General features: G+C 39.7%; 7 protein-coding genes and 1 non-coding gene across 8 annotated transcripts; 3 read left to right on the plus strand and 5 right to left on the minus strand.

Moving 5' to 3' along the window:
• Positions 1 to 4: 4 nt before the first annotated feature.
• Positions 5 to 1,432, minus strand: HOS2 (histone deacetylase; the record flags this gene model as incomplete). Its single annotated transcript, XM_038923071.1, has 1 exon — positions 5 to 1,432. One exon carries the CDS (start codon positions 1,430 to 1,432, stop codon positions 5 to 7), a length of 1,428 nt encoding a protein of 475 aa, XP_038778999.1.
• A 735-nt stretch (positions 1,433 to 2,167) lies between these two features.
• On the minus strand, positions 2,168 to 2,530 carry RPS10A (40S ribosomal protein S10-A; the record flags this gene model as incomplete). The annotated part of the gene is made up of 1 exon (XM_038923072.1): positions 2,168 to 2,530. The coding sequence occupies one exon, from the start codon at positions 2,528 to 2,530 to the stop codon at positions 2,168 to 2,170; it is 363 nt and encodes a 120-aa protein (XP_038779000.1).
• A 1,574-nt stretch (positions 2,531 to 4,104) lies between these two features.
• FOA43_002790 (uncharacterized protein) lies at positions 4,105 to 5,760 on the plus strand (the record flags this gene model as incomplete). Its single annotated transcript, XM_038923073.1, has 1 exon — positions 4,105 to 5,760. The coding sequence occupies one exon, from the start codon at positions 4,105 to 4,107 to the stop codon at positions 5,758 to 5,760; it is 1,656 nt and encodes a 551-aa protein (XP_038779001.1).
• Positions 5,761 to 7,030: 1,270 nt separating this feature from the next.
• Positions 7,031 to 8,155, plus strand: FOA43_002791 (uncharacterized protein; the record flags this gene model as incomplete). The annotated part of the gene is made up of 1 exon (XM_038923074.1): positions 7,031 to 8,155. One exon carries the CDS (start codon positions 7,031 to 7,033, stop codon positions 8,153 to 8,155), a length of 1,125 nt encoding a protein of 374 aa, XP_038779002.1.
• An 86-nt stretch (positions 8,156 to 8,241) lies between these two features.
• FOA43_002792 (uncharacterized protein) lies at positions 8,242 to 9,609 on the minus strand (the record flags this gene model as incomplete). The annotated part of the gene is made up of 1 exon (XM_038923075.1): positions 8,242 to 9,609. One exon carries the CDS (start codon positions 9,607 to 9,609, stop codon positions 8,242 to 8,244), a length of 1,368 nt encoding a protein of 455 aa, XP_038779003.1.
• A 133-nt stretch (positions 9,610 to 9,742) lies between these two features.
• On the minus strand, positions 9,743 to 12,200 carry FOA43_002793 (uncharacterized protein; the record flags this gene model as incomplete). The annotated part of the gene is made up of 2 exons (XM_038923076.1): positions 9,743 to 11,202; positions 12,194 to 12,200. 2 exons carry the CDS (start codon positions 12,198 to 12,200, stop codon positions 9,743 to 9,745), a joined length of 1,467 nt encoding a protein of 488 aa, XP_038779004.1.
• Positions 12,201 to 12,624: 424 nt separating this feature from the next.
• Positions 12,625 to 12,697, plus strand: FOA43_002794. Its single transcript has one exon. It is a non-coding gene; the product is annotated as a tRNA-Ala (tRNA).
• Positions 12,698 to 13,029: 332 nt separating this feature from the next.
• Positions 13,030 to 13,917, minus strand: FOA43_002795 (uncharacterized protein; the record flags this gene model as incomplete). The annotated part of the gene is made up of 1 exon (XM_038923077.1): positions 13,030 to 13,917. The coding sequence occupies one exon, from the start codon at positions 13,915 to 13,917 to the stop codon at positions 13,030 to 13,032; it is 888 nt and encodes a 295-aa protein (XP_038779005.1).
• Between the last annotated feature and the right edge of the window lie 1,593 nt (positions 13,918 to 15,510).

Here is a 15,510-nt window from a genome sequence, read left to right on the forward strand (position 1 = left end):
TTACTTAATCGACCAATTCGCCCGGTCTCACATCATCTTTCGATGATATCCAGTATCTCTGTTCGTTCATATAGTGTGATTTTGCGCTCTCTTTCTCCAATCTATCAACTATGTCTTTTTCTTCCTCATCATCAATGTTCTGAATGTCAGGAGGAATCTCCTGCATCTGAACAGAAGGAGCAGCATCCAAATAACGTAGATTCTCTAATGCATGGCATCTCATGCTCTCTAAGTATTCCTTGGTGTTCTTATTTTTGATACCACCACCTAGGTTTGGATGCAATGAATAATCTGGTTTGAAAAACGACCGGAAGGGGAGGTTGTCTGGTAGTCTAGAGTTTAATTCAACATTTGTCATGACACTTGTCTCGTAACACCACAATCTACTCACATTTCGTGGCGTATAGCCACCTCCTCCTACGCAAATCATTGGAATGCCAAAGCTTTTGATGAATTTGACGCACTCTCCATGTGCTCTAATGTTCAAATTGAATCCCCCCAATCTATCATGACCCAAAGAATCAGCTCCGCATTGTTGGATAATCGCCGAAGGTCTAAATTTCGTAATGACAGGTTCCATCACAGATTTGAAAAGCCTTATATATGACTCGTCGTCTATACCATCGCGTAGCGGCACATTAAGAGCAAAATGTTTGCCGTTTCCAATACCTATCTCGTCATAATTACCTGTTGCTGGGAAAAACCATCCATCGTATTTGTGGAAAGACACAGTCATCACTCTGTCTGTAAGATTGAATGCCTCTTGAACGCCATCTCCATGATGTAAATCAATATCTATATACAATACCCTTGGATACACCCTCAATAGGTTCAATATGGCCATCGCAATGTCATTCACATAGCAAAATCCACTTGGCTCGTACTTCTTAGCATGGTGCAATCCACCAGACCAATTTATGGCGATATCACTCATTCCACTGATCAATTTCCGCGATGCATCTAAGGAAGCACCTGCGTACAGACTGCAGTAGTCGTACATTCCTTCAAACACAGGATTGTCGTCGTTGATATTAAACTTACTGAGCTGTTCAGAAAATTTCTGTACATTATCTGGAGTTACCGACTGCAGAAATTTAATATAGTCCTCTGAATGAAACTCCAGTAGCTCCTTTTCTGTAGCCCTTCGAGGCATATAACAATCCATCTTCTCGTAAAGCTTATAAGCTAACACCAAATGATCCGTGAGCATAAGACGAAACGGTTTCATAGGATGCATCACACCATAATGATATTGCGATGCCGCAGGATTGTAATGATATGACACATTAGGGTTGTATCCACCATCCTGAAAACTATGAACTATTGGCTCAAAAAAAGGGGTGTATTGATTGGTTTTCGCATCTCCCGATATAGTCGACTCATCGTCTAGCCAATCGTATTTTGGCATCGAAGAAAGGAGAGGAGTAGGCATAGAGAGGAATGAAAGAACTATGTATTGATAAAGAAAGGAAAGGAATAAAGTAGCTGAATTGATACTCGATGTCCGCTTAGATTCATTCGCGAATTTTCAGTGCTTGTCGTAGATTTCTCTTTTGGGTAAAGGATTATATCTGCCTTCGTCTTGCTTAGGTCATTGATTTCATTACCCTTAGGTGTCTAATTGGTGAGGTTCTCTTGATATCATTTTCAGAGACATAAATTATATAAGAAAGTGCCTACTTAAGCAAATTATTTGGCCCATCTTCCTCAAGAGACTCTCGAAACCTTGCAATCGCTTCTGGGGTAGTACTTGGTTGGAAGTTCATCCTCTTGGGCTATTTGAGTCCTACAAAACCTACACTACTTGAAACAGTCGTGGCCAGTTTGAGTCATTGGTAAACCTGTTGCATAACTTATGTAAATCTGTAGAGGTCTATACTAACTGACGTTGGATAGTACCTACCATCAGACTTCAAGGCTACGACTGGTATATTGGGGACGTCAAAGTTGGCAGCTTCTCAACTTACTCAACTTGGTCAACTAAGCCAGCTACTCAACTTAATCAACTCGCCCACCACCTTATTCGCTACGCTCATAAAGGGCTACAAATTCACTAAGATATTAACTGATTAAGATAAGAACATTGTCTGAGCATCTTTTCTATAGAGAATTATAAAAAAAAAGAGTGAACCAGCGTTGAAATGTGTGAACAGGTAGCTATGCGTGCTTAATCTCTGTTTCTTCTTCTGTAACCTTCATCATCACCTCTTCTTGGGTTGAATCTTCTTCCCTGAGCTCTCTCTGGAACAGCATCAACCAACAAGGTCTTTGGAACAATTCCTTCAGGAACGTTTAACCACTCTCTCAAATATTCCAAACCCTCATCGGTCAATGTGTAGTAATAGTATTGCCAAGAGAACTGAGTCTTGACGTAACCCTTGGAAGTCAAGGACTGCATCGACTTGATAACATACAAGTTTCTGGTCTCAATGTCATCATGCTGAATCTCAAAGTCCTTCTTTGCGACCAAAACACCCTCCTGAAATAGGTACTGGTAGATCTTAGTTCTGTCGCTTTTTGGCATTAACATTTTGAAGATGTATCTATTATCACGATTCCCGACACTAAGGTTATGTATTAGAAGAAAGACTTCAAGTGTATCTTTAACTAAACTACTTCGATGCGCAAAAAGAATTTTTCACTCCGCGCTCGAGCAGGGCCGTGCGACCTGCCTTTCCATAACAGTTTTCTTTTTTGGCTCCCCGGTGGAATGTGACTGTGAAAAATATTTTACACCGCGTGGTTTTAGGTGTTTTTTAAAAACGGGTAGACAATGTGGCAAAGGACCTTTAACCTGATGTGGCTGTACTTTGCTTGTGACTCGGCCATGTAAGTAACTGGTTTTGCCCGTATACTCAGTTTGTAATAGGCCGGCCTACCAGAACCACCACCCATTGTCCAACCAATAAATGCCCCTACAATTGTTGGGAGAAGATTCAATTGCTTCGGAAAATCCGTTCACTGAATCAAATGAATCTAATAATGACGACGTGGAAGCACAGAGTACGGGGTTTCGAGGAGTAGATCTGTCCAGCTTATCAAATCTTCACAAAAGTTGGAATACATCTCTGATGAGACAGCAACTCCTAAAATTTCAAGATATTTGCAGCAGAGTTCGATTTCATAACGTTCCATTGGTTAATTTCGTTATCCTTCTCATATTCACCTATCTTCTCTTCAAATTATCAGCCAGATATCATAAACTATACACCAAATCCTCCATAGCGGCCACTGTAGCCACTAATTTGGTGCTCTTCGGTATTGCAGATTGTATGGCGCAAACTATTTCCGCCTATTTTGCCCACCTACAATCCAGATCCCTAGCATTATCTTTTTCTACGCATCTTGACACCACGATCAGTCGCTCTTCTAGTGTCTCATCATCCGTTTCCGATTATATACGGCAAAATATCAGTCAATCAGCCAGTCCTGAAAACTATTTTGTGGATTATGGTAATAATTACCTACCGAATCTCCCTTCGACTTCTTCTTCTTCTTCTATTAATTCACGTGACAATCTTCATTCCCAAGTCGATCAGCTGGAATGCTCCACAAAATTTATGTTTTGGAGGTTTTTCGCATTCATGTTCTGGGGTTTTATGATGGCCTTCATTCAAGTAGCCTGGTATTTATTCCTTAATAATATGTACACTGAAGATCCTACCTTTGTGGGAGTTCTTGAAAGAGATCTTACGGATCAGCTTTGTTTTTCGCCCATATCTTTGGCCTCTTTTTTCACTTATGGTACGGTGATCATTGAATCCGGAACCATGAAAGATGTGAAGCAGAAACTCTACCGGGTCTATATTTCCACTTTGGCTTGCAATTTTTGCCTCTGGTTCCCTGTTCAATTTATTAACTTTCTTGTACTGCCCAAGAAATTTCAGGTTCCCTTTAGCTCTACTATAGGTGTCGTATGGAACTGCTTTTTATCGCTTAGAAATTGTGCAACCAAATCCTCTTGAGCTTGATTTCCTAATTGGGGAATTGAGGATTTCTTTATTTTTCTTTTCTCGTATTTTCTTTTTTGCGCGCCAATCTATTTAATCCTCTTTTGTCTTTCTTTCTTTTATTATCATCTTGTTAAGCTATTCTCTACAAGACATGTCATCCGAACCAATAAAAGTTGTCTCTTTGGCTAGCGCCAATAATCCTGTTGACAGAATCAACATGAGTACAGGTATTGACAAACCATTTGAAACTCAGATTTCTACTTCTGTCACTGCTGTTACTGCTGCTAATACCGTGGCTGCTACAGCCGGTACTGCTGAATTGGTAACCTGTGATATTCCAGATCTTGATAAAGATTTGGACGATGAGGCCTATAGCCAGTATCATTATAATTATGCTTCTGCTCTGGATGGAGTCAGCGAGGAAAATGTTGGTTTGACTTGTCTTCCTATTCAGAAGAAGACCCAGACTTTCCGTAAAGGTGTGAACTTTACTATTATGGTTGTTGGCGAATCTGGTGTTGGTAAAACATCCTTTATAAACACTTTGTTTGATTCGAAATTGATTGAATCCGATATCACCAGTTCTGCTGCGGACCTAAGTGAGGATGAGCTTCAAATACATCTTCCAGCCGGTAATTCTTTTGAAAAAAAGACTACCAGGATCACCCCTTATCGGATGGATTTGATTGAAAATAACTTTAAGATGAGATGTACAGTTATCGATACTCCCGGTTTTGGTGATTATATCGATAACAAGTATTGTTGGTATCCAATTACTCGGTATATAGATGAGCAGTACAGAAAACTTGTTTACCAAGAGACGCAGCCAAACAGATCCACTTTGGTTCACAGCGAAGTACATGTGTGTCTTTACTTTATTAAACCCACTGCAGTCGGGTTGACTATTTTGGATATTGAAGCTCTGAAGAATTTGGCCTCCAGAGTCAATTTGGTTCCGATTATTTCAAAGGCCGATGGTTTCACCGACAATGAACTGAGCTCTTTCAAACAGAAGATTAGGGAATCTTTGAAAATTAACGGCATAGAATGCTGTCAGTTCGTTAGGGATTCAAAGACTGCGGAGGATATGATTTCTCGAATGCCCTTCTCTATCATCAACTCTACTGATTGTTACAAAAACGAAGATAAAGGACTCGTTCGAGCCCGAAAGTACAGCTGGGGGTTGGCAGAAGTCGAAAATCCTGATCACTGCGATTTTTTGATGTTAAGAGCCTTCTTGATGGGGTCCCATATGGGAGACTTGATCTTGTCTACAGAAAATTACTACGAGAAGTATCGCAGGGATTTTATGAGGTTTCGATTGGGAATTTCAGTCCAAAAGGTTCTTGCTACTCCAGAATTGGAGGCCTTAGGATTGGAAGTAAAAGAATATCCTACAAACGTCAACAGTTTTAACAACACTACTCCGAGATCCAAGAGTAGTTGGAAATCTGCTACTCTTAGAGAGGCTAAAGCGGGAGCTGTTGAATCCAGGATTTCATCCCAAAGCTTGGATCAATTGACGAATAGTCAGGATGCAGTTACCGTTTTAAAGTTAATGGATAAATTTTCTTTAACATCAACAGAGAAGGAATTGGTTTTATTGAATCCTGCATATCTGGACCTGGAGAAGTATGTGAAGCAAAAATTCACAGCCGACGTAAGGAAAGAAAATATTCGATTTAAAAGTTGGAAAAGAGCACTATTTGAAAGACAGGACAAGTTCAACAGAGATATTGATCAGATTCACGACAGAGTTCACCGTCTTCAACAAGAAATTAAGAAACTTGGTGGTGAAGAACCTTAAGTAATAGCTTTGATAATGGTATTTATATGAATTAGTGTTTATTCATTTATATGTGTTGGTAAATATTACAATTCCGGAGGAACTGAGTTGTTGGGCAGGATGTCTGTGTTAACACTGAAAGCTAATTGATAACCTTCGCCCATTAAAGTCCTAAGAGTATCCATGGATGCAATCATCATAACTACCCTGCTGTCTCCATCATCTCCTCTTTTGTCTTTATTTTCTTTGTAGACTTCGGTGATTCTTTTGGTAGTGTTAGTGGGAACTTCCCGAAGCTGCTCTACAGTTTGGTTGAGTCTGTTTCTAGTCCGATTGACACCAACGTTGATTATTCGATAAGAAGATGATATCTGATCAAGATTTCCATCGATCAATTCAGATGGATTGATGGGGTCTTCAGGATAATTCAGATTGATGATCTTTATCAAATTCTCATTGACAGTACGATTTGTAGAGTTGAGAGTAGTGGTGAATGGACTGGTCAGCATATCTCTGATATCTCTCATTCGTAAAGTCTTCACTTGAGGGACGGCTTTGTCAAGTGAACCAAGAATCTGATTATCAATATACTCATCGACGATTATACTATAAGTTTTGGCAGGGCCCGAGAATGCCATTCTATACAACAATGGTCTGATGAGTCTTGGCATTGGAATAGAGTGCAGAATTTTGATCCATGAGTTGGCGATAGGATAGGACTTGAGATGTATATAGGTTTTTGTTTCTTGAGGAGCTGGTTCCATCTTTATAAGCTCCCCATTGGTTTCCTCAGTGTGGACGACCAACTGGTTTTCAAAAGACATCACGCTTGAAATAGATAAGTGTGAGTGTGGTTCTATGTAGTTCTGTGTAGGTAAGTGTAGGCAAGTTTTGAGAAAGCCAAGAGATTCTGGTCTGTTTTGTTTTCTTAGGAGACTTTAGAAAGCAATAGCAACAGTTAGCGCCCAAAGTGCAACAGCCACTGTGTCTATTGAAAATCCTCGCAGAGACTTCCAAATCGGGGGTGGTTTTGGCTATGCGTTCGCGATAAGCTCTTTTTTCTGAATCGGGTAATAAGTAAATAAATATGTTTATAAGAGAAAAAAACTAGGAGAAAAATATATATATATACAAATCACTTAACACAAAGGTCAAACGACCAGGATCGACAGAGTCTTCTTCAATTAAAAACTTATTTCACTTCAAACTGGTCAAATTGACGTCAAATTGACTCAAAGGTTATTCCCCTTTTTTCTTGCTTATTTGCTACACACTTTTATATCGCTGAATTATGGGACTAGGGACCAAACAGACTACAGTGACAGGGATCAAGCTGCACAATCAATGCCTAAAGTCTGGTACCAGACATTTTAGTATGCTGGATGACTTTGAATCTGGCAATACAAACTTAAATGATATCATAGAAATACCTCTTGGATCAGGTGACAAGTCTCTAGCAACAGGGAGTACAAGCGCTGGGCCTAAAATGGATGGTGAAGCCATGCAGGGCTTCAATTTCAATGAGTACTTAGTGAAATTTGCACTAAATCGATCCGTTGTAATGGATTATACGTATGGAAATACTATTCGGAAGTACTCGGAGGTTAATTTAGACTTCAATAATGTAACGAAAACCACTGTGGAAGAGGATGAAGAGGAAGACAAAGATGGAGATGATTCACTTGATTTGGATACCCAGGTGCGGTCGAATCACTTTGATAACTATAAGGACAGTAAGGAAGTGGTGGAGATGGATTTTGGCAGGGATATAAGGAAGTTTTTAGATGAGAAAGACAAGGAGAAAAAAGAATACTCCAAAGAAGATGACATATATGGCTTTAGTTTCACTCAGTCCTATCAATCCCGGCCAGAAATATACAACGATGATGCATACTATAGAAACCAGCATCAGGATAACGCAAAGAAATCTCCAGGAAGAGTGTGCAGTCCTACACATAGAAGAAAGACACGGCCTTGGAGGTCAAACATCAAGGTGAGAAAAAACCTTCTCAATTTGATAGTGGAGTCATCAGACGGGAGCCTGGATGATGCAACAAAATACGCCACGGAAATCAACTCGCAAAACTCTTCGGGTATTCCACTACCAGAGAAGACGACGGAATTGGTAACTATACCCACCACGGGACAGAGTATAGGAGGAATAAGGAAGGCAGCAATTGTAAGAGCTACCATTGCAAAGGCTGGTGTTAGTGTCAGTGAGGGTGAAATGCGGGTAAAGAAAGAAGAGGAGCATGCAGGATTTTATACAGCAAAGGAGAAGATGAAGTTTGTGAAGGCTAAAGAGAGTGTGAATGTGGATAAAGAGAATGCGCCCGTCGTGTCCACGGGAAATAAGGAGAGGTTGCTTACTCAGAGTGGAAGAGGAGTTAAGTGGGCCAGAACATTGGAATGGTAAGCGACCGTTCAATTTATTCACTTCTATGAACATTATATACCAATTGATACCTTTATAACGTGCGCGATTTATTATGAGGTTACAGTTCATTCACCCTCCTCAGGTGAGTGGATTGATGCTAGGTATTCGTTCATCCTAACTTCAATAACCTCTTCAGTTATTCCCTCTTCCCTAAGCTGAATTCTCTTCTCTTCCATCATCCTTAAGATATTATCGTGTATCGGTAAATATCTCTCTTTGGGAGCATACCATGGCCTTTGCCAATCTTTATGTATATCATATATTTTAGGAATGCAGCTCTGATCTCCCCATGACCCATCATCCTCTGGTGAGCATATACATTCATTTTCAATCATCATCTCTGAACTTCCGTCGCATTGCAAATTAGGCTTGTGTAAATATCCAGTGCTGGTAAAATGCTTCAACCTATTATGTGGTAATAGAATTGACACCGCTATTGAATGGATTGGCGCATCGCCCCACCTCTCATAATAAATACCCCCCTTGTGGTCCATAAAGTTGAAGAAGTGGTTGTATTTGTCGCTTCTAAAGAAATCTAGATCGCCGATTTCAAAGTTCGACCAAAAATGGCACATATTAAACGTCTTTCCATCATCATCGGTCAGAAACAGAAAATTGTTATCTTGGGCAATACGTTCGGGATACTTCGCCATATATTCGAGTGCAGAATTCCATAGCGTGGGCACCGTAGTATGCAATTCTAAAGGTGCCAATGTAAATCCATACATTTTATTTTCTTTTCTCATCACCTCAAATGGATCATACTTAATCGAGCATTTGAACTCAACGTCCGGTTCCACCCTCCAAAAGTATCTGTACTTCTTCATAGCCTCCAAGCGATAGAAGACGCCAGAGAAAAATCGGCACATATGTCTGTAGGATTCACTACCCCCGTACTTAATCTGCTGCCGTTGCATCTTTCTTCTGGCCTGGTCAGCTTTGGCCCGATCGATGAACTCGGGATAGTTCCACATTTGCTCAGGTAGATGAACAAACGTTACACTTCCAGAACATAGGTTTTTCACCTGATTCTGGAAACTCTCCGTGAATTTTTCATCGTTGGCAAAGATCCATCCATAATGTTTGAACTGATTGAATCTATCCTCGAAATTTCGGATGGTTCGTAACATATCGTAGAGCTCGCCGTTCCGTACGAGACTAAACAAGGTAGCATTTTCTCTAACCAAGTCTTCTGTGTAGTCCTTATGATAGATAATGGTCTCTCCATCGTCTAACGTCTCCTTTCTCTCACTGAATTTGGAATTAGGTGCGCTAAGTAGATGTAAGCGCGAGTCGTCCCTGGTCTGATACACGTCCCTTGTCTGATACGCGGGGCTCCCGGGATTTCCGGAGTTCTGTCTGATGTTCCATATCACTAGTATCAAAAGAGCAGTACTGAGTAGTACTGATGCCCTTAATCGTAGTGGATTCATTCTGAATGAAGGAGGAAGAAGTGATCATATAAGGTTCTTCGCGAAATAGATCGTCACCTGTTTCATTTACTCTGTTTACGTGTTCATGACTTATGACTTTTATTACTATTTAGCTATACTAATTCTGTTCATTTCAAGACTGATTAACACAATCCGACATCGTACATCCGGCGGAAGCATCAACCATACAATGAATGTTCGATGAGGAGTCGTTCTTACCAGCATTACGTACAGAAGCACTCGATTCCAATAACGCAGTACTTTCGTTAGCTGTAGCACTATTTGCAGAAGCCGAAGAAGTTCCGGCCAAACCTGGAAGATTCTGAGATGATGAATACCTTTTTGGAAGCATGTTAACTTTGGCGTAATAGTCTGAGAACTCCGGCTGAATGGTAGCACTGTGAATGCCGTAATCATGGAGGTGGGATTTGAGGTTAGAGGCCACTGCCAAAAACTTTTCTGGAGAGCAGTTGAGATCAACGTGCATTGTAGCGATCAGGTAAGACTCTGTGAGGTTCCAGATATGGAAATCGTGGACAGAAATCACCTCTGGTATGTGCAGAATTGCATTTTTCACCTCATCCGAGTCGATTGTTATAGGAGATCCTTGCAACAAAATTCTGGATGATGACCTACATAGTGGTAGGGCAGTGGAGAAGATGATACAGGTAATGAAAAGAGAAACTAAGGGATCAAAGTAATATTTGAATTTGTAGTCTGTCTTCCAAATCAAAATGGCGGTAACCATCACTCCCACGTTACCTAGCGAGTCTCCTAAAACGTGTAAGAATACTCCCTCCATATTTAGAGATCTAGTCTTCTGTCCTTTCTTTCGACGTCTTCGAGCAAGATGAGCGGGACTACTGTTTGGAGACGATGAAGAGGACAGGCTAATTTCTCCTGATGCAGAACGATCAAGCTCACTAACCACCACGGAAGGCAAAACATTTTCAATGTCCGAATCGTCAGGCTGAGGTCCCATAGAAGATGTGAGAGGTGAAGGAGTGCCTTTGAAGACGCCGTTGATGCCGTGACCGTTCACCATAGTGCCATACTCACTAGTAGAAGACTCGCCGACCTCTAAATCGTCGGCCTGTTCATGAGAATGAGTGTGAGAAGATGATAGTGAATGGTCCGAGGTGTCGTGGAACAAAAAAAGCCCCACAATATTGGAAGCCAAACCTAAGGCACCAACATATAGAATAAGCTGCGGATTCGTAATTATTGGAGGACTTATAAGCCTCTGGATGGCCTCGATGAAAATGGTAAAGCAAAGAGCAAATAAAAACACACCGTTGACAAGGGCACCGAGAATCTCCGCACGTTGCCAACCGTAAGTATATTTGGCATCAGCAACTCTATTCTTGGCCACATTAACAGCCCAAAGAGCCACAGATAATGAAAGAATATCGTTAAGCATGTGAAATGAGTCAGCTATCAAAGCCAATGAGTTGACCAAGTAACCAATGATGATCTCCACAAGGAAGAATACGGTATCAAGAGTCATAAGACTGATGATTTTGACCTCCTTCCTGCTGAGAGACATAGTAGTATTAGTCCGTATCGCAATTTGGAAGCTTGTTTTAGCGGTGACTATTGTAGTGGTACAATAAACTATTCAACCAAGAAAAAAAGGTACACTGAAAAGAAGCACGACGGTATGCTGAATTTAAATCGCAGTAAACTTTTTTATGGCTTTCTTGTTATATACGAAAGCATGTAGTTCATAATGAATATGCAGTTACTTCCGGCGTTCCTTGCTTTTTTTTTGCTCTCGTAAATTCTTCTATGCAGCGATATGACCGAAAAATAATAGTGACGAGCGGTAGGACCGTTGGAGCCTCTCTTTTTTTCAAGGTCCATTTTCTCTCTCCTAAAGTGGCAATAACCATAAGGACTACAAATAATATAATGATATCGGTAGCAAATATCTTGGATTGTTTTCAACGTTCTTCTGGGTATTTCCAAAGGATCTCTCTCTAAGAACCTTGAATGTTTTTTGGCTATAATGCTTGTGTCATTATAACAATAATTCGGATTAACTCAACAGTATGCTCAAGCAGTCAGCTAGATGTTATCAATTAAGTTCAGAAGGATTCTTAATTCTTGTGATGATCTTGCCTAAAGTTTCTGACTTCTACGGCTAAAAATTTCTTAAAGAATATATATATATCTATGGGTCTTCTCTTTTTGTATTTTCCTTACGAATCCAGTTACCGAGGTCTCATTATTGCACTCATGATTCTGCCGTTAGTATCATGGCTGAATAATTCATTTTTGTTATTGTTCATGTTACGCTTACATATGATTGATCGTGCCCTAGAATCCTTAATGAAAACCGATATGTTCCAATTTGATGTTAAATATGAGAAAGTTATATAATAGCCCTGTAATAATATTCAGGCCCTCTTCTTTTTTGAAATCCCTTCATAAATCATCAAAATCAGAGGCTTGTCTCCAGTATTTTTAATGTTAATTGAAGATAGCATCTCAATATTAGGTTGTCCTTAACAAGAAACCAAGATTGACAGATATATTGAGATCTATTGTCTCCTGAGACTAACGTCTGTCATTATCCAAGCACGAACCATATTGTCTTCAATAGGGTCTGACATTTCTTATTCAATACATTTTGTATATAGCTCAACAAGCTAATTTGATAGTTTAAAGTCTGGTTCTGTAAATGTCTACTCTTAATTCTTATAAGAACCAGTTTATTCTACTTCCTCGATATAAGTATATAAGTGGGATGTGCTATAGTGTTATTCAGTTATCAGGATTTGATGTATTGGAAGTATAAGTGAACTAATTGAGCTATATTTTTTATAGTTCATGAGAATCTAGATTTCACATTTTAGTTAAGTTTATTGTTAAACAAAGTTCCTTCACTGACAACCATATAATTTTTATATGTCTATGAATAGAACAAAAAGTCATTTTATATACAAACAAACACTTAAATAGTTTATACAATTTACCTGTGTACTAGTGCAAGAGAAATTTTAAGCGTAAAATGGGCGTGTGGCGTAGTTGGTAGCGCGTTCGCTTAGCATGCGAAAGGTCCTGGGTTCAATTCCCAGCTCGTCCAGTTTATTTTTTTGGTTAAGGATTTATATTTTACTTGCTTTCTTGAGTAAGTATAATATGGTATTGCTTGTTTTAAGAAGTCTTCAAATATCATAATTCCGTTTATATACTATATTCCTATCTCCATAATTCTGATATTATATTGATACGTTCTTATTCTGTACCTATTACGTGGTTAACACCAAATCGTATTGTAGAAATCTTGCACTATATCCCTATCGAAAAACGCTACATACTATCTAGACATTGTCTGCTTCAAGCGATTATAAATTTATTTGTTTATTAATACAAAGAACAACGCAGTAAATACCCTATTTTCTCAAAAAAACACATTTAAAGGTCAAATACTTCAATCGTGATAGCAGAACTATCGGTAGCGGTGACCATACACCATGCAGCACCATCAGAGTCGGCCTGTTGACTGACACTGACAGCATTCAATCCATAAGTGCTTGGATTAATTTCACAAGTGTTACCATTACATTTGGAAGGATCGTTACACTTCAAACGAATACCGAAGTTTGGCTTCTCATTTTTGAAAGGAGAGGAGTCCTCGAAGTAAACTGGATTCCAGCCAATCTTGGCGAAAGTATTACCACTATCGTCCATGTTCATACCGGCAACGTAAGGGGCCCAGTTACCTATAGGATTGGCTGTAGAGCCCCATTGACATCCATCCTCGGTAGAAACACCTGGAGCATTGATGTAGTAATGAGCAGCAGTACTAGCCCAATAGTCGGTACCGGGAACAGCTAATTCCTCAGAACCAGAAGCACTAACTTCGGTTGGAATAAGCATAGCCTCATTACCAGGCAAAACCGTCTGGCAGAAAGCAACATCTTGAGATGCCAAATTGCTGACAGAACCAGTACCCTTACCCTCGTAACAATAATCGTTATCAGTAATAGGCTTCTCCAATTCACCGTTGTCATTGCAAAACAAACCACCTTCCGTCGATCCTGGATAGGTGTAACTAGTAACCTGAGGATTCCACTGACCCATCAAGTAGCCTGGCTTACAGGCATACTGACAATAATCGCCTGCTTTACAGTCTCCATCCTGAGCCCATCCACCGTTCTGTCCAAGCTTAACCATACCGTCATCGTTTGGGAAAGCACAAGTGTTATCTCTTTTGTGGGCATGGTGCAAATGCTGCTTGGACACTGGAGCAGCTTCAACAAGCGCAAAGGCGCAAAGAATGTAAGTTAAAGCTGTAATCATTTTACTAATATAAGGAATGAATAAAAGTAAGATGAGATAAATGAGTGATAAAAGTTGGCAATAAGCAGTATTCTTTCAGTTAAACAATAAGCCCCACAACATTGTTCAGGAGCATCCGTGTTATTTATACTCGAACTGCTATAGTGAATTAGAATCAAAGAGAGCAAATCTCTGGATAGCTTGAATTGTTCAAACATGGTGTAAACAAACCCGAATGAGGCTCACTGAGACCGAACCAAAAGCAAAAAGTCTAAAAAAGCCATCAATAAAAAGAAAAGATAACCAAATCTAGCACATATTCGAACCCCATTTCCTAAAACAACCAAAAAACGGCTTTTTGCCGCAGCCCAGAAAGCTTCAAAAGAAGTTCCTGAAAATTTTTCACCAAGATTCTCGACCGATGCGTCATGCATACATATAATAAACGAATAATTACCAATCAAGCGAGTGAAGATCAACGTGATTATCTGTATGTAACACAACGGAAAGAGCCGTGGTTCTATTCTTTAGGTTTTGTCAGTTGCCATCATACCTTGTCATCTTAGACTTCTTATGATGTAAATGAAAAACACGTGGGGAAAGAGATGCTGCTTTGCAAGATTGCCCGAACCAGTATAGAAAACTTTCAACTTGGTACCGTCCGACTCAGCACATCTACCTTACTTCCTGTGCTTTCCTATAGTTAATGGCTTAGAAGGTCAATTACGGGATGAGTTGACCGATAGAAAAAAAGCAAAGCCGTTGAGCCCTTTTTCTTTTTTTTTTGCCAAGGGAACTCTTGTCCGTTAGTTTATTTGAAACATTGAATTATTTCAAGAAACCAAACTCGAAAAAAGGCTACGCTTCAAAATACAATATGCCCATACTGTTTATTCCAGGAATCTTCATCTGCGACAAGAAATGTAAATAATACAGCTTTTTCTATGCTAGCTATGGTGCTGTTAAAAAGATATCGGGCATTTGATAATCTCGCTAAGTGAGAGAAACAAAAGTTCTTTTTGACCCTTACATCTCTCTCATGCTAATTAATCCAAAAAGGGACAACTCACTTCCAAAAAGAGTATATGGTGAGAGATAAATTCCGATTTTAAATTGCAAGAAAAAAGGAACATCATATGTTTTTTTCTTTTTGTTTTTGTTGTTATGAGAGTACTCGCTTTTGTGCCATTCACGACTACTTTTTTTCTGCTTATATTGGCGTCATCGACAACTTAGAGATTCACTAAAATGTACGGACTGCTAAGTCAAAGAGTTCTAGATCGAAATATGGTGTTGGGGAGAAATATATTTTCACTTGGTGATAGCTGGCGATGAGAAAAAAGAAGAAGTTCAAAGGTTCGATGCTGTTGTCGACTGGAAGGGAAGTTCATTGAAGAAGGTTCAAGTATTGCTGCTAAGTAGTCTGACGAATCTCTTTCTGCAAAGAAGTGTACACATCCGCACACCGCGTGATCAACTTCGCGGGTTTGCCGAAAAATATTTTCGGAGTCTTGGCATTCCCAGAAAGGAAATTTGTGGGGAAACCGTTTTTCGCACTGCTTAACTGATAAGAACAGAATAAGCATCAGATATATAACGAATATTTAGTGGTGT

This window comes from Brettanomyces nanus, chromosome 3, assembly GCF_011074865.1.
Source record: "Brettanomyces nanus chromosome 3, complete sequence".
Classification (NCBI taxonomy): domain Eukaryota; kingdom Fungi; phylum Ascomycota; class Pichiomycetes; order Pichiales; family Pichiaceae; genus Brettanomyces; species Brettanomyces nanus.